Source organism: Schistocerca serialis, chromosome 9 (genome assembly GCF_023864345.2).
Source record: "Schistocerca serialis cubense isolate TAMUIC-IGC-003099 chromosome 9, iqSchSeri2.2, whole genome shotgun sequence".
Lineage (NCBI taxonomy): Eukaryota > Metazoa > Arthropoda > Insecta > Orthoptera > Acrididae > Schistocerca > Schistocerca serialis.
Window position 1 is genome coordinate 165,833,451 of NC_064646.1, and position 16,528 is coordinate 165,849,978.

General features: G+C 39.4%; 1 protein-coding gene across 6 annotated transcripts in view; it reads left to right on the forward strand.

Moving 5' to 3' along the window:
• Positions 1-16,528, forward strand: part of LOC126419270 (cyclin-dependent kinase 12-like) — a 100,892-nt gene that overhangs the window by 70,973 nt on the left and 13,391 nt on the right. For all 6 annotated transcript variants that reach the window (XM_050086430.1, XM_050086428.1, XM_050086429.1 and 3 more), the window contains 2 exons: positions 2,322-2,687; positions 13,531-13,667. In XM_050086430.1, the coding sequence (XP_049942387.1) occupies positions 2,322-2,687; positions 13,531-13,667 (503 nt within the window). The remainder of the gene's footprint in view (positions 1-2,321; positions 2,688-13,530; positions 13,668-16,528) is intronic.

The following is a 16,528-nucleotide window of genomic DNA, read 5'->3' on the forward strand; positions in this document are numbered from 1 at the left end:
TCAGTGTTTTAGGAAACCATGTTGACCCCTACAGTGGAGGTATTTTGTCTCCAGAAAAGTTACCAGTATCCAAGCACATGATTTGTTACATAATTAGTGTTTTCTGCAACTCATCTTGTGTCGTCTCTTCTCTTTACCTCTTTCTTGGGAGACAACAGTGCATCTGTTTTGGCAGTGAAGGATATGTTTTAAAGAAAAGCTATTTTTCTCTGTTTCTGTACCTGCACACTGCTGTTTGGCAAGTACTGCTTTATCATCATTTATTTGTATGCATAAATATTCCACCCTGAATGTTCCAGTATTGTGAACGTCCTGGTCTTTAAGATTTAATCGAATGAATGAATGAATAAATAAATAAATATTTTTGAGAGGTTTACTGACATACAGTAGTTTAATCTGAGTTTGGGGGAAGAACAATTGAGTGGTTTATGGAGTATAGATTGTAGAAAAGTTCAAATTTATTATTAAATGTAATAGAATAATTTGAATCAAAATTTGTCTTAAGTCAGGCTGTCACAGTGCTGACCCATAGGGTGCGGGCACTGCTCAGCTCACCTTCGGGCAGGCACAACTCGTATATGCTACCTGCAAAGCAGTCATATGCATGCTTTTTGCTTATGTGCCATGTACTTCGCCACCCCTGTCTGCGTGGACTCAGTCAATGCTGTGGGATCTTGTCAGTTGTGGTCCGGCTGCCTGGGCAGCAGGCTTTTGCTCCTGCTCACCTATTCTCATGGGCACAAGACTGTCCACCGGTGGGCACATGATCTGGAACAATGTGTCTTAACACATGGTGGGGTAAATCTGAACAGAAAAGAGGAGAAAGATACATGTGTGGTGAAAAAATTTTTCGGCTAAAAGCTAGGTCTCTTTCTTGATTCAGCAGTCTCGAGGTAATAATGATAACTAATTACACCGCAAGTACTAACTTAAATGTGTAAACACTTAAAAACAGCCTGTGTTTGGAAAGAAAGTTGAGAATAAATAAGTACTGTTGGAGTAGCATTAATCAAAAGATAGAAAATGGGACAAATTTGATTAATTCCATTTTTGGCAAGTGACTAGCCATCACGAATAAATGGCTGCCATCTTGAATGAAGGCTTGCTGGTGGAACCAGATTGCATAACTGCTACATAATAAAACAATGGAAAATCCAGGGTGGAATGTAACAATACGAGAGAAGGAAAAAGTTGCTACTCACTATATATCGGAGATGCTGAGCAGCGATAGGCACAATAAAAAGAATCGCACAATCATAGCTTTCGACCATTAAGGCCTTTGTGTCTGCAGCAGGCGCGCGCCGCGCGCGCGCACACACACACACACACACACACACACACACACACACACACACACACACACACACACACACCACTTGCGCGCGCAAGTGGTGTGTGTGTGTGTGTGGGCGCGCGCGCCTACTGCTGACAAAAGCCTTAATGGCCGAAAGCTGTGATTGTGCGATTCTTTTTATTGTGCCTATCGTGGCTCAGCATCTCCACTATATGATGAGTAGCAACTTCCCTTCTCTCGTATTGTTACAACTACATAATAAAGTAAAGGTACCGGAGATTTGCTCTGGTGCTTACTAATTTAGTTGATAACTGACATCAGTTCAACACTACGTCTCTTGAGGGTATGACAAAAATTACTAGATCACTAAAAAGTAAAGCTGTCGGTAGACAGAAGCACAGATGTGTTGGTGGAGATGTCAGGCAATAGGCCCAGAAGCTGAGAGAAATTTCACAGTGTGCCATGTGTGATGAATCAATGAAATTAAGTCATTGGGCATTGTAACTTGCATGATCTGTTGTACTTCTTTTGTTGTGGTGCACAGGCTAAGAGAAATTGATAGAGTGCATATGTTTAGAAATGTTTAATGGTTACAGCACGAGTCGAGTTAATTCAGTATTTCCATGTGAAATAGCACTTTCTGTGGGTACAATGAGGCATATGTATCGGGCTGAAAGAAGTGAGTTTTGAATGCTGTAATACAGAGATAAAATTGTGGCATCAGAATGTACAGAGTGCCAGTTAATCCCGTGGAGGCTGAATTTTTGTTGTGGGATTTGACTTAGAATGAGTATCAGATTATTTTTTCCATTTAAAATGTTAGACTTTACTCGATGTAGTTGCTCACTTAAGTTGATCTATATGAAGGTGTGGCTTGAGAAACACAAGCAAATGTATAATAATCACAGTTATAAAGCTTTCAGCTAACATGCTGCTTCACTTTTTGATGATGCTTATTAGTTGTAAACTTCCTTGTCAGCGTGTGCCCATTGGTCAATTGGCACATTGAATGGAATGTGTGTTGCAGGTCGCCTTAGAAGAAAGACTCATTCAGGTGGAGCGAGAACTGGCGACACTGCGACAGCAGTTGGCGTCGTGCCTGACTGCCATTAGTACAGCTCCACCGCCACCTGCACCTTCACTGCCATGTTCAACTGGTGCTCCTCCTCCCCCTCCACCACCGCCCCCTCCTCCCCCTCCTCCTCCTCCTCCTCCACCACCACCACCACCACCACCACCACCACCAGGATTACTGGCTCCCCCTGCAAATAAACTGGGCATTGTGAGCAAGAAGAAAGATCACCAGCAGCAAAAGGCAGACACCCGCATGACAATAACTGTGGACGATCTTCGTAAAGTGCAGCTGCGTAAGACACCGTCCGTGCTCCCAAAGGTGAGAAAATGGGTATTATTGCTGTTAAGCATTGATGCAGTAGCAAAGGCTGTTGCTGAATCCTCCACTTCCAGCCCCTAAACTGTAATGTGAAAAACATTTTAACTGAGAATTTTGTTAAGTATCTAATTGTTCCTGATGACGCTACTCCCAGATGTAGTAAGATTCAATTACAATGATTGTTTTAATGTGAAACAAATTTATCTACAGTGTGCATAAAATGTCAAAGGTGATGTAGATGTGTATGTAGGAGCAGTTGCACATAAAACTTAGAGGATCGTTGAAATATAAACCATAATATCATTAAGTAGCTTTGTTGGTGATACATACGAGTACAAATAGAGTATATTTTCGTATATAGGTTCTGGTGAAAGAAATGCTAGTGTTGTTTTGTACATAGTTTCTGGGAAAAGAAATACTGTTTCTTCATTGGATAGATAGCTTTCTGATAGCTTTGTGAAAGAAAACAACTCACTGTCCCAGTAGCCAGTTTCACACTTACAGTGTGATTGGATTGCAGTGTTGTGTTGAAAGCATTACCTTTGTAATGTCTTCTTTAGTGGGCCAAACGTGACAGTTACAAGAGAGAAAATGTGGACTGGAACATGGATTTTCAAGAGGTTACCAATGTAGCTTTGTAATTGTTGCAACCTCAATAACAGTAATGTGGCGATCATTTTCCACAAGCTCATACATGGCTTGAATATTGTCTTAATTGACGGTAGACATCAGATGCTTTTTATGGCTTTGATTATCTACTTTATCATCACTGAACTGTATTTGGAGTCCTTTCAGAATGTCGTTTTTTGCCATACCTATGTTGGTGAGAAAGTTAATATGTTGCACAGCAGACACTTGTAATTCCTCTTTATTCGCAGTATTCCAAAATGACAGATCTGAGTGTCCATCAGGTGCTTGGCTAATCCTGCTCCATTCTCCTTCAAATGATCACCAGCTCACTGTGCTGCTCATATCACTATTAAAGTAAAAAAATGAATAATGTTGTGGTCTGTATTTCAGTGATCCTCTGTTTTCATGGTTCAGAAAGAAAAATAGGTAAGTACATTTGATTCATCGTACCGTTGTCCTCAAACACAACTTTACATACGGCGTCTTTGTTCTTAAAGTGTAACGTTTGATCATTACTTTTCAGTTAATATTTTCCACTGTCCTACAGAAAATACAGCTGTGCAACAATCTTTGTTAGAGAGAATCAAAAGTATTGCTTTTGAGTCACAAAACGCAGCAGACATGAAAAACCTGGAGGTAGTATTGTAACACAGCAGATTGTGTATGATCAGTAACAATTACAATAGGGTGGAGGCTAAGGAAAGGGTGCCCCATTGACATAAACGCAATTGGAAAGTGTTGTATGGATAATTTGAGACCTGTAAATGAGTTTGTTATAGAGTGAAATTATGTGTGAACTGAAGCTATGGCTCTTAATTGTGTGCAGGATTTCTTACTAAAAAGCAACATTTTGTCTTGTGACAGTCTTATTTTGTATTTGTATCTAGAAATTGAGATATCATGACATGCTGGTTATCAAAATTGTTTGTCATGTTTTTATACCAGTGACACCATTGATGCACGCCATCACTCACGACAGTCAGTTTGTATATGACAGATTTCACAATGACTGTCAAAAGCTTTGATTTTTTAATTCACTAAAACCACATTATATCTGTATCTATCTTGACAAACGTGGAATGTTATCTAATGTTCCACATTTTTCAAGATTTTTAAGTGCAATCGTCAGTCTGAATGAATGGCTGCTGTGGGCAAGATAGTTATACTGGAGGACGCGTTGTAATGGATCTGGGAGATGTGTTATTTTCTACCGGATTTGTTGATACCAAATCTAATGAGGGAAGTTGTAAATGTATTCTTATATTTTTGTCAGAATTTTTCTTTTTTTTTAAAAAAAAAATTGTAATGTACCTTATTTTATGCTAATTTACTTATATTATTTTTGAGAGTGACAGCATATTGATTAATATTAGTAGATGTGACGAAGAATATCAAAGAGACTGTCTACAAGTGGAAGCTTGCGTGTTGTGTAAAATGTCTTTGACGCTGGAGTCGTCTTTGACCGTAGTCAATCGGCAGTGAACTCTCGGTGTGTGTTGATGTTGGAACAATGTGCAGGTTGCCGTCATAATAATTTGCTAGTGAACAGGAAAAATGAATTATGTTACTATTTTTTTTTTATATAAACATAAAGAAGAAACCACAATCGAAGAAATGGTATTTGAAGCACCAAAAATGAGGCAAACGCATTGAACCAGGTCATTTCTGCAGCCGACGAAACAGCATTGTGGAATCATACTTTCACTAGACGACTGAAGCCAACACAAAAAGACAAATATCGTCTTGTAAGCATTTCACGGAAAAGGTACTGCCACGAAATATGCTAAATACAGTATATAAAAAATAGTGAGCATATTTCAGCGTGCAACTGTGAAGGCTCATTAGCGTGTCTGCAGGCAGACACAGCTGGGTAAGTTACCTACCACAAGTAAACCTTACAACAGTGCCTTCTGCACAGGCAGAAGCTATTCGCTCACCCCTACCCATTGGCATTTGGCTGGGGCAGTACAGTTGCTTAGGCAGCGATCTGGCTACCTGGCTTCCTGCATATCAGCTTATTGCCCCTCAGTGCCCAGGAGGCCCAGCTACCCACAGTTGGACATTAAACTGGAACAGCTTGATCTAATAGTTTCATTCTTCAAGAAACCATTATTCATGATTCAGTGTATTAACAAGTGTTTTTGCCCCCCCCCCCCCCCCTCCCATACTATACTCCATGTTACTTTACTGTTTTATTGTGTGCATCGTATGTTTCTTATGTTACCATTACATTATTTCTTTAAAATACCATCCCACCCCCTTAACCATGACCTTTTCTCTCTCTCTCTCTCTCTCTCTCTCTCTCTCTCTCTCTCTCTCTCTCTCTCTCTCTATAATTTAATTTGTTTTATCACTTGGAACATTGTGCCTCTGAATATTATTGTTTTTAGTGTTTCACCCAACTATGATAGGACATTTTCCCAAATTCGTCATTCGAAGAATACATGGTCATTTTAAATATGCTGATTAAACTTTGTTCATGAGGTCAGTGCTTTTACATTGTATAATAGCTTGGGACTTGAAAATGTAGGATCTATTTTCGGTGAAATTATCTATTTTTCTGTGGAAATTTGCATCAACTTTTTTGTTTGTAAATGATTAGACATATAATTTTGCCTGATGATGGAGTATGAGTGCTTTGAAATTGAGTGTTAAAAACAAAAGTTATGACTGGGGAGCTTTTTGACTGGATGTTTGTTTTCGCAAAAACTTCAACAGTTTTTTCTGGTAAGATCTTTGCGTGTTTTATTCTTTTTGGCATTATTTTCCCCCTACCGAATTTGATCATTACAAAATCTGCAGAGTACCGATTTCAACCCTTCATGGGATTTCATAGCTGTGCAACCTGTACTTAATGCTACAGATGGCACCAACAAGATACTTAGCGTACAACTAAAACTGAAAATACCTCTATTTGCACATTAGGGGAAAACATTGTGTGGTCAAAATATGTTAATGGGTTTTGTTTTTTCGTGAAGTGTGAACAACATAAACTGGCAATCAGCCGTCAACATAAAGAAACTAAAAACATGACCACTAGAGGCAAGAGTGTTAGAACGCAAGCCCCGACCCCATGTCTCACTGGCACCTAGCCTACATCCGTGTTCTGGAAAAGCACAACCAACAACATAGGGATTGTCAACCTCTTCTGGCCTTGTTAGGGCTGTAATTGTAGTCTGTAATGGATTAGGATCACTCATTTCAAAATAAAAAATAACGAACAACCCACAACACAAAGCCTTATACCAAAATTTGAACCCCAGGTAGCAGAAAAATGTAATTGTTCTAAGGTGTTACGTCCCATGGCAGAGTCTTATATTACATTACACAGTGTATCTTATACAGACCGTCCTACTGCCCACCATTGGCGCAGCACCAGAGTATTGAGCGCATTGATACACTGTTGCATTTGTATTTTTTATTTTGTTAACACCTTATGCGCATTTGGCTCATCATATGATTTGCAATGCCAGTAACTGAAAATTGGCCACATTTTCAGTATCTATAAGCAGAAAATGAAGCTATTTGAAATTAGCTCTGATAAAATAACTCATCTGGATAAAATTGATTTTGAAATAGCACTTATTAGACAATTTTATTTATTTATTTATTATTTTAGGCAGAATTCACATCTATTTTCGCATTTACCACACCTGTGAATTTTTCAGGTCCATAGCAATAGTTTAATACATGGTTTTTCTTGTATCTACAGATCAAACTTCAGCAGTTTGAGGTAACACACAGGTTTAATTTGAAGAATTTGTAAGGTTCGGAGGGGAAACAGTGTCTCCGGCTCAGTCTAGCACTAAGGCAAATGTGAGGAGGGGTCTGGTGAGCACGTGACAAAGTTGGCCTTGCTGCCAAGCAAGGGAATGTGTACTACGTGCCTTGGCTACGTAAACTGCACTTTACCTGAATTCAATTGTAGCTGGATTGAATTGAGTTTAAAAGTGGACAAACACTCAACCATGGTACATATTTCTACAGGAGACAAATTAATGCTAATAAAAATATGTTCTCACAGAGCACTTGAAACATGGCACAATAAAATTGGAGCTTCAAAATGATGCAGTAGTTGCTACTGCTCTTTAGTACTGTTGATTTTTTAATGTTGGCAACATCATCCACCCAAAGTGGTATGATTTCTGCCAATTTAGCTGTAAAAAAAGTCAGAGAGGACAATGAATTTTTGTCGTTCAGTTTGCGTATTTTCTCAACACTCTAGGAACTGTGAATTGTAGCAGTCGATAACGGATTCTAATCGCAGCTGTGACTGTTGAAAAATGGGAATCTAAGAGTTCTTGATTCACTACTGGTTCACTCGGACAATATGATGACAATTTTAGGTTAATGACAATTCATAAGGCAGAATTCTGGTTCTACAGCTCAAATTTTTGAGGACCAAGCCAGGGAAAGTCATGAATTGGAGGAGAAGGTTGCTCAGTATGTGTGACAGAAACACAGAACATTTCCCAGTTGCTCGAAAAATTATACTAGCGAATGTGCCAAGACTAAAGAATCAGCACAACAGTATTGGTGAATATGGTGTGTAGGAAAGAGGGAGGGGGGAGCATCAGGCAGAAGGTTCAGGTGTCCTTCAGATTACATTTAGCTTGTTGATGTGTTATGTACATTATAGGTGGAACATAAATGTATACAGCGACATGAAGGAAGACAGATGTAAAATTTTGTGTCATAATTGTGTATTGTGTTGATAAGTTCAAAAAGTGAGCTGGAGAGGAGAAGCATATTATCTAGGACTGGTGATATTTTTAAAAATGTCGAATATATCAATATTTAAATAAAAATATCATTATCTGTCCTCAATGTATTGAAAAAATGTATCAATATAACAACGGAAAAGATATCAATGTACAGGCCTATAAAAATATCTGCTGCACATTGTAAATATACTGATGGTTTTAGAGCTGTATATTTAAATATTGATTTAGTAGTAGATATTATGTACATCAACAAGCTAGCAGTCTGCTTTTCCCCCGTAGAGCAAGGATTCAAAGGAAAATGATGCACGTTTACATTTGGTGATAACCACTTTGCTAAAAATGGTAATTGCATGTAAGTGGCACAATAAAATGTGCCCGATGGGGACGTTGTTCAGTTTCATCACATATCGGATTTGTCTGGAACTCTTCATGTCGACTTCCTGTTTTTCCCATTTCTGCAAATGCCAGCGACATAGCAGCTGCAGTGTCAAAATTGCATAGTGAATTTCAACGTTGCAGTTTCTGTTAGTAATGCCGAGCGCATGAGCATTTCCCCTCAGACATCTCCGTCCACTGTAAAGACCAATCTCGTCGCTTAGATTTTTGTTCGCAATTTTAAGCAACTGTTTTTGAAGAATGCCAATGTGAAGAAATAGCATACCAGTTGCATTAAAAATTGTTTGTTAATGCAACTGATGTGCTATTTCTTCACATCGGAAATCTTGTTATTCCATTCACACTACCACCTCCCAGTGCAGTTGGACTACTTTGTGCCACCTGTACTTGCTTCACACAGTCAAAGAGAGAGACTGGATGTGATGAAAGCTTCAAAAGTAGTCAGTGTCCATCACACAGCAAAAGGAAAAATTATGTTTTTCTACAATTTCAAATATTTACCCAAAGTTGCCAAAAATTAAATTAAAAAATAAAAATATTGGCACTTGATATTGCAATTTCAATATTGATGTATTGGGGAAAAAAATAATGCCGATGTATATCAATTCTTGGAAAATATGTCAGTATTTAACCAACAACCCTAATATTATCTCTAAATCTTTCTATATGAAGCTATAGCCTTACTATGTATTGAACTGGTTGCATGAAATTTTATCTTCGGCAAAATAAATCTTAACACTTGCAGAGGTGAGTTATGGAAAACGTGTTAGTAATGATTATATATTAGAAAGAGATAGCATATTAAAATGACGTTCTTTCTTGTACTTTCCCCTCCCCACCCCACTCTCCACCCCAACCTGTAGCCATAGACCTCAATAAAAATGCTGCATTGTTTCATAAATCTCCGTAAACTTTGTTCAGTCTCTGTACACAACATGTCAACTGCTGTTAGCACCCCCAAATGATCTTCTTTATTAAAATATTTCACCAGAGAATCTCAATCATATATTACATAACATAGGTGTGCACTAAGCTAAAAATATTAGTTATTTGTTGTTCACTACTGAGGCAGTTGACAACTGTTTTTGAGATATCCCCTACCCATAGTCCATTCTGGACTTGCCATTGTTTGGGTTTACTAATTGCTTCCTTTCCATCCCACAATCCTTGGTGCTGCTTCCCTTTGTTACTATTCTCTGTTGTATTACATTATTCAGTGTCTGTCCTCTTCTTTCTCTACTTTCATATGTTTTATTTTGCCTCTCGAACCGCACAAGCTGACTTGTAAGCCATCCTCTATCAACAGCCTCATCCTTGCACAACACACGGCTACGTGCCTGTGCAGATTGTACACATGTCCCACATTCTTTCTGTCAATATAATTCTTTTTGTGCCTTTGAGTTGATAACATTACCTCACTTTATCTTAGCATGCTTCCTGTACCACACATACTTCATTGCACCCCGTACCTAACAGAACTGCCCCACTTCCCTTGTTCAAGCACGCAACTTACCTCACCTAATCCAATTACTACTCCTCCCATCTCCCATTATACACATCTGTGCCACTTTCTTTGTGGACTTGTCGACTGACAATCTGTCTGTCCACGTGAATGACCACTGCCAAACTGTGGCCAAGGGGCAGCTGGTCAACATAGTTGCTGAACATGCCGCCCAACATGATTGTTTCACTTTTATGACTGCTTCATTGCCTGTGCCATCTGGATTCCCCTCCCCTACCCTCCTCTGCCAGCACTACCTCCTGTTGCTGCACCTAACCATATCTTGTCCCTGCATGTTCCCACAGGCGGCATTAGCATCTTCTCTCACCCCTTCCCTGTTATCCATCCCCACTCCCCCTCACCCCACACTTCTTCCTTACCCCCACAACCCATCCCAGCTAGATTGCTGCTCACATCAAATGCAGCTGCAGTCAAGCCTTAGCACTGGAAACAATGGCCATGTGTGTGTGTGTGTGTGTGTGTGTGTGTGTGTGTGTGTGTGTGTTTCCTACTTGTGTAGAAGCACTTTATCCAAAAGCCAAAATATTTCTTTCCAAGTGTGGTGGTACAGATGTTTAAAAATATATCCAGCAAGAGCAGTACATTTCCTATTGTTTTTCTGAATTGAGCAAATCGCAGTGTGATGTTTTAAACAGTTTTCCTCCTTCCAATCACTGATAAACTGGAAGTCAGTCTTTAATACCTTTTAGACTCAGAATTACTCCCCACCACCTTCACCCTTAATTTTTTTTAATTTTATGTATATAAAAACAAAGATGTAGTGACTTAACAAATGAAAGTGCTGGCAGGTCGACAGACACACAAACATACACACAAAATTCAAGCTTTCGCAACAAACTGTTGCCTCATCAGGAAAGAGGGAAGGAGAGGGAAAGACGAAAGGATGTGGGTTTTAAGGGAGAGGGTAAGGAGTCATTCCAATCCCGGGAGCGGAAAGACTTACCTTAGGGGGGAAAAAAGGACGGGTATACACTCGCGCGCACACACACACGTATCCATCCACACATATACAGACACAAGCAGACATATTTAAATATGTCTGCTTGTGTCTGTATGTGTGTGTGTGTGTGTGTACCCGTCCTTTTTTCCCCCTAAGGTAAGTCTTTCCGCTCCCGGGATTGGAATGACTCCTTACCCTCTCCCTTAAAACCCACTTCCTTTCGTCTTTCCCTCTCCTTCCCTCTTTCCTGATGAGGCAACAGTTTGTTGCGAAAGCTTGAATTTTGTGTGTATGTTTGTGTATCTATCGACCTGCCAGCGCTTTTGTTCGGTAAGTCACCTCATCTTTGTTTTTATATATAATTTTTCCCGTGTGGAATGTTTCCCTCTATATATATATATATATATATATAAACAAAGATGAGGTGACTTACCGAACAAAAGCGCTGGCAGGTCGATAGACACACAAACAAACACAAAGTTTGTAGTGAGTTTGTGTTTGTTTGTTTGTTTGTTTGTGTGTCTATCGACCTGCCAGCGCTTTTGTTCGGTAAGTCACCTCATCTTTGTTTTTATATATAATTTTTCCCACATGGAATGTTTCCTTCCATTATATATAAATACACGTGGGAAAAATTATATATAAAAACAAAGATGAGGTGACTTACCGAACAAAAGCGCTGGCAGGTCGATAGATACACAAACATACACACAAAATTCAAGCTTTCGCAACAAACTGTTGCCTCATCAGGAAAGAGGGAAGGAGAGGGGAAGACGAAAGGAAGTGGGTTTTAAGGGAGAGGGTAAGGAGTCATTCCAATCCCGGGAGCGGAAAGACTTACCTTAGGGGGAAAAAAGGACAGGTATACACTAGCACACACGCACATATCCATCCACACATACAGACACAAGCAGACATATTTAAAGACCTTTAAGGGAGAGGGTAAGGAGTCATTCCAATCCCGGGAGCGGAAAGACTTACCTTAGGGGGAAAAAAGGACAGGTATACACTCACACACGCACACATATCCATCCACACATACAGACACAAGCAGACATGGTCTTTAAATATGTCTGCTTGTGTCTGTATGTGTGGATGGATATGTGTATGTGTGTGTGTGTGTGTGTGTGTGTGTGTGTGTGTGTGTGTGTGTGTGTGTGTATGTGTGTGTGCGCGCAAGTGTATACCTGTCCTTTTTTCCCACTAAGGTAAGTCTTTCCGCTCCCGGGATTGGAATGACTCCTTACCCTCTCCCTTAAAACCCACATCCTTTCATCTTTCCCTCTCCTTCCCTCTTTCCTGATGAGGCAACTGTTGGTTGCGAAAGCTAGAATTTTGTGTGTATGTTTGTGTTTGCTTGTGTGTCTATCGACCTGCCAGCGCTTTTGTTCGGTAAGTCACCTCATCTTTGTTTATAACCCGTGTTATCTTTGAATTATTCGCACACAGTCAGTAAAACAACAAGCTATCAAAATCTAAACTAAAGCTTGTAGAGAGTTATGCTACCTCATACAGACACCCCACCCCCTTTGTCTGTCCAATCAAGCAGTATAGGCTACCCACCCCCTCCCCCCCCCCCCCCCCCAAACGCACACACACGCACACACACACACACACACACACACACACACACACACACACACACACACACATGCTGCTGCAAAGCATAGTATGAGACATAACATTTAAAGTAGCTTGATGGCCAAAATAATTGAACATATAAAGTTCATTCAGTGAAAATAATGAAGCAAAATACATTCATGTGTAATCCCTTTACTGCTGTGGAAATAGAGGAACGATTAGTTTGTTTTTCGAAGACATTGGTAACAAATGCGAAGATAACTTTACATAATTAAATTGCAATGTTGGTGCAAAATTAGCAAGTTGTATTGCTGAATTATCTTCCTCTTATTGCAGGGCATATGTCGACATTGGACATGGCTGTATTGTGTGTTCTTAAAATTCATATTTCTCTAAACATGAGTGTCCTGAAACTTCTACAGTGACAAAAGTACTAACATTGAAGCTGACCCTAAATGCAAAAGCGTAAAAGCTTGTGGCACAGACGTACAGACCTGTGATATGGTGGCAGCTCACGAAATATAGCTTAGTGATGGTTTCAGCCTTGTTTATGTGCCTATTTGACCTCCCAACTCTATTGTATTCCAGCAATTTTTTGCTTTTTGCATAAGATGTTCCATATAGTATTTGTACTGTTTTTATGTGTTCCAATGTTGGGAAACAAGATTTGTTAAAACAAGAAATTGTTAAATGCCTAAAATGCTTGGAGTGTACTTTCAAACTTTCGCTAACCCTAGGCACTATTTGAATGAAGCAGTTACTGTGATTGTCTTAATGAGCACGAATTTTTGTCCAGATTGAAGGAAGATATGTACGCAGAATTGGTTCCTTTTTGTTAATTTATTTTAGTCCATCTGTTCTTTTTTCTCATTGATTCAATCACACTAATTACTGCTGAGGATTTCAGAACTCTTGCTAATGAGTGATGAATCAGATTTTATTTTTGTGACTAATTCAGTTGTGTTGCAGGCCTTATGCTCATGTGAAGTCAGTGTGTTGTTCATTTTCAGTTTGATAGTTTCAAGTTATTGTGGTGTCTGATGTTTTCAGAATGAAACATTACGAGGCCCTGTTGTATCTGTGGAGATGTTGCGATCGGTAAAGCTGCGACCCAGCCACAGTCGGCGCAAGAGCACCTGTCGTAATTATTCACAGGCTGGTGTTGGTGTATCGCCTTCTTCGTCCAGGTACTTGGTAAAGCCAGCTCCTCCTCCTCCTCCTCCTCCTCCTCCTCCTCCTCCTCCTCCTCCTCCTCCTCCTCCTCTTGTTCTTCCTCCTCCTTTACCTTCAGATTTTTGCCCTTTTTCTTCATTGTATTAATAAGTAAAGAAATATATTGTTGTTAGTATATATTTAAAAAAATCAAATTTAGTGTTTTCTGACCAGTCCACAAACCAGAGTTTCTGTGAAGCATGACATGTAGGAGATAAGGTACTGCTGGAAGTAAAGCTATGAGAACAGGTCATGAGTTGTGCTGGGGTAGCTCAGTCAGTAGAGCACTTCCTGTGAAAGGTGAAGGTTCAAAGTTTGAGTGTCGGTGCAACACACAGTTTTAATTTGTGTAAATACTGTTCACCTTCAAATTGCAGGCTACTCTCTAGTCTCAGTATCAAGTAAATTCCTTACAGTTGTTGAAAAATATAACATAGAAGAAAACCTCTTCTGGTACTCCATCTGACACAGAAGAAAACTTTGGAATAGATTGAAAAATCAGCCAATTAGTTCAAATAATTGTTTATTATCCCTTGACCATGGTTTCGATATTTGTAAAAATATCTTCTTCAGAAGTATTGGCTCTAAAAGATTTTGAAATATAACTTTGTTTCTAAAGATGTATTTTATAAACTGACAAGCTGTTTATGTTGATAGTGTTTACTGCTTTGTTGTAGTTGATAGATTGTCCTTTCTTGTTTGTCCCAACAAAACATTAGGTTATTTTACAGAACATAAAAATCATAAGTTCCCCCCCCCCCCCCCCCCCCCCCACCACCACCACCACCACCACCACCACCACCACCACCACCAACCTTGTCAACTAAGGAAGGTCAGTCACACATTTTCCTGTCCTAAGACCATTGCGCAACAGTAGTGGTGCATTGTGAGAAGAGAATGCACCTTCTGGGTTTCCTGCAGAGATTTTGCTGCAATACGGATCATACATGCATCACAGTGTGAGTGAAGAGGTGTAGCAGTACTCCAAAGTTAAATTGTGCCAGGTAGTAAAATTCGTTCCGTGCAATATGCAATATTGACATTGCTATGCTATGCCGTTGAGAAAAAGCAGGTACGGAAAATTAAGTGAAGGCACTGTTCTCTTGCACAACAACCCAACACCCTACACACCTCACTCAAAATTAGCTTTGCTTCAGGGTTTTCGATGAGAGGTTTAGAAGCTTCTACCATACAGTACAAATCTTGTACAATGAATTTTCTACTACCTTTTGGGAAACTGAGAGAACATCTGCGGATTTAGCAATTTTCCAATGATTACAATGTTCATACAGCAGTTCTCGAATGGCTCAGTGACCAAGGACCAGATTTTTTTATTGTCGAGGAATTGAATGATTGCTAGAATGTTCACACTATTATTTATAGGGACTTAGTGCATGTGTTGAAAAATAGTGTCTCTTATCAGTGTTGCTTTGAAGTTTGGTGCAGTATTCAGTAAGTCACTTGGTCTTCCATAATAATCCTGTAACCCACTTATTGAGGTCCCCTTGTATTACATTTATTCGCTAATGTGTATGATCAGTGGCCTAGATAATGACATATCCATTATCAATGAATACGTAATTGATACACAATAGTGAACTGTTGGATACAAATAATTGGGTTGGGCAACTAGAAAGAAGACTGGAAAAATATATTAAACTAACAACAATGAATGTGTGCACAATAGAAGAACCTTACCACTAACGATTCTTTGTGTGAAGTATAAGCCAAATGCAAATGGAAGCATATTAAGTCTTACTCCTGTTGTATTCAAAATTCAGTGTTTCAAATTATCAAATTAAATGAATAAATCATAACTACTCACTGTGTGGTGGAGGTATTGAGTGGTAGTTAGGCAAGGAAAATGAACAGCTGACTGCAAAATGGTAAAAGACATGTCTCAAACAGTTACTTAGTGAGAGCAGGCATTGCCTACAGGGAAACAACTACCGCTGAAATTAATTTTTCAGAATAACCACAAGTCACACTCCACATGTTTCATTGACAGTTCACTCTTTAATTTAACAAGAGCATCATGAGAAACTCTGGCATTCATTATTTCACACTGTGAAGTATACGACAAAGTGTGACAATATGGAATCTTACATTGGCATTAAAGGACGTATTCCATTTACAATATGACTTATGTTTAAAGTGCAGTGGTTGGCTGATCAGATTGCCAGTGCCACAGATTAAGTTGGCTTACAAAAGTGGTTGCACCATCCATGGCCATGGCCAAAATCATCATCTTCACTTCAAGATTTAGCTCTTTTTTATTTTGACTGTTACGGTACCCATCAATGCAATTCAGTTATTACACTACCATAAAAAAATGGTGAACTACTGCAGTTTGTTATGAAATTCATATTGCCACAGGAAATACAAATTTTCTTCTCAGTCGCAACTTTTATGGGCATGTATAGACATGCCATTTCTGCACCAGACAGAATTTCGTTGTACTGCAGTTTCTGGTGATGCTCTAGTTTAATTAAAGAATGAAACTAATCAATACAACATACTGAGTGTGACTATCCTGAAAAACCTTATTCACACTTATACAATTCAGAGAAAGTAATGTTGGAAGAGGGCTGGGGAGCGGCGAACCACAGAAACAGCCATTGAAGTATACCATGTTGTGCTCAGCAACACCCTTGGCTTTGGTTGCAGTTCAATGATGGCCTGGCCGTTCATCCAAGTGGTAAACTGCTCTGTCCTTATGCCAATCTCATTTACTGATGTTTGCCACAGGACCATACCCATCTGAAAGACGCAGGCATACAGTATGTCTCAGTGTCATCAATGCCGTGGTTGCACATCCTTAAGGTTGATCCACATG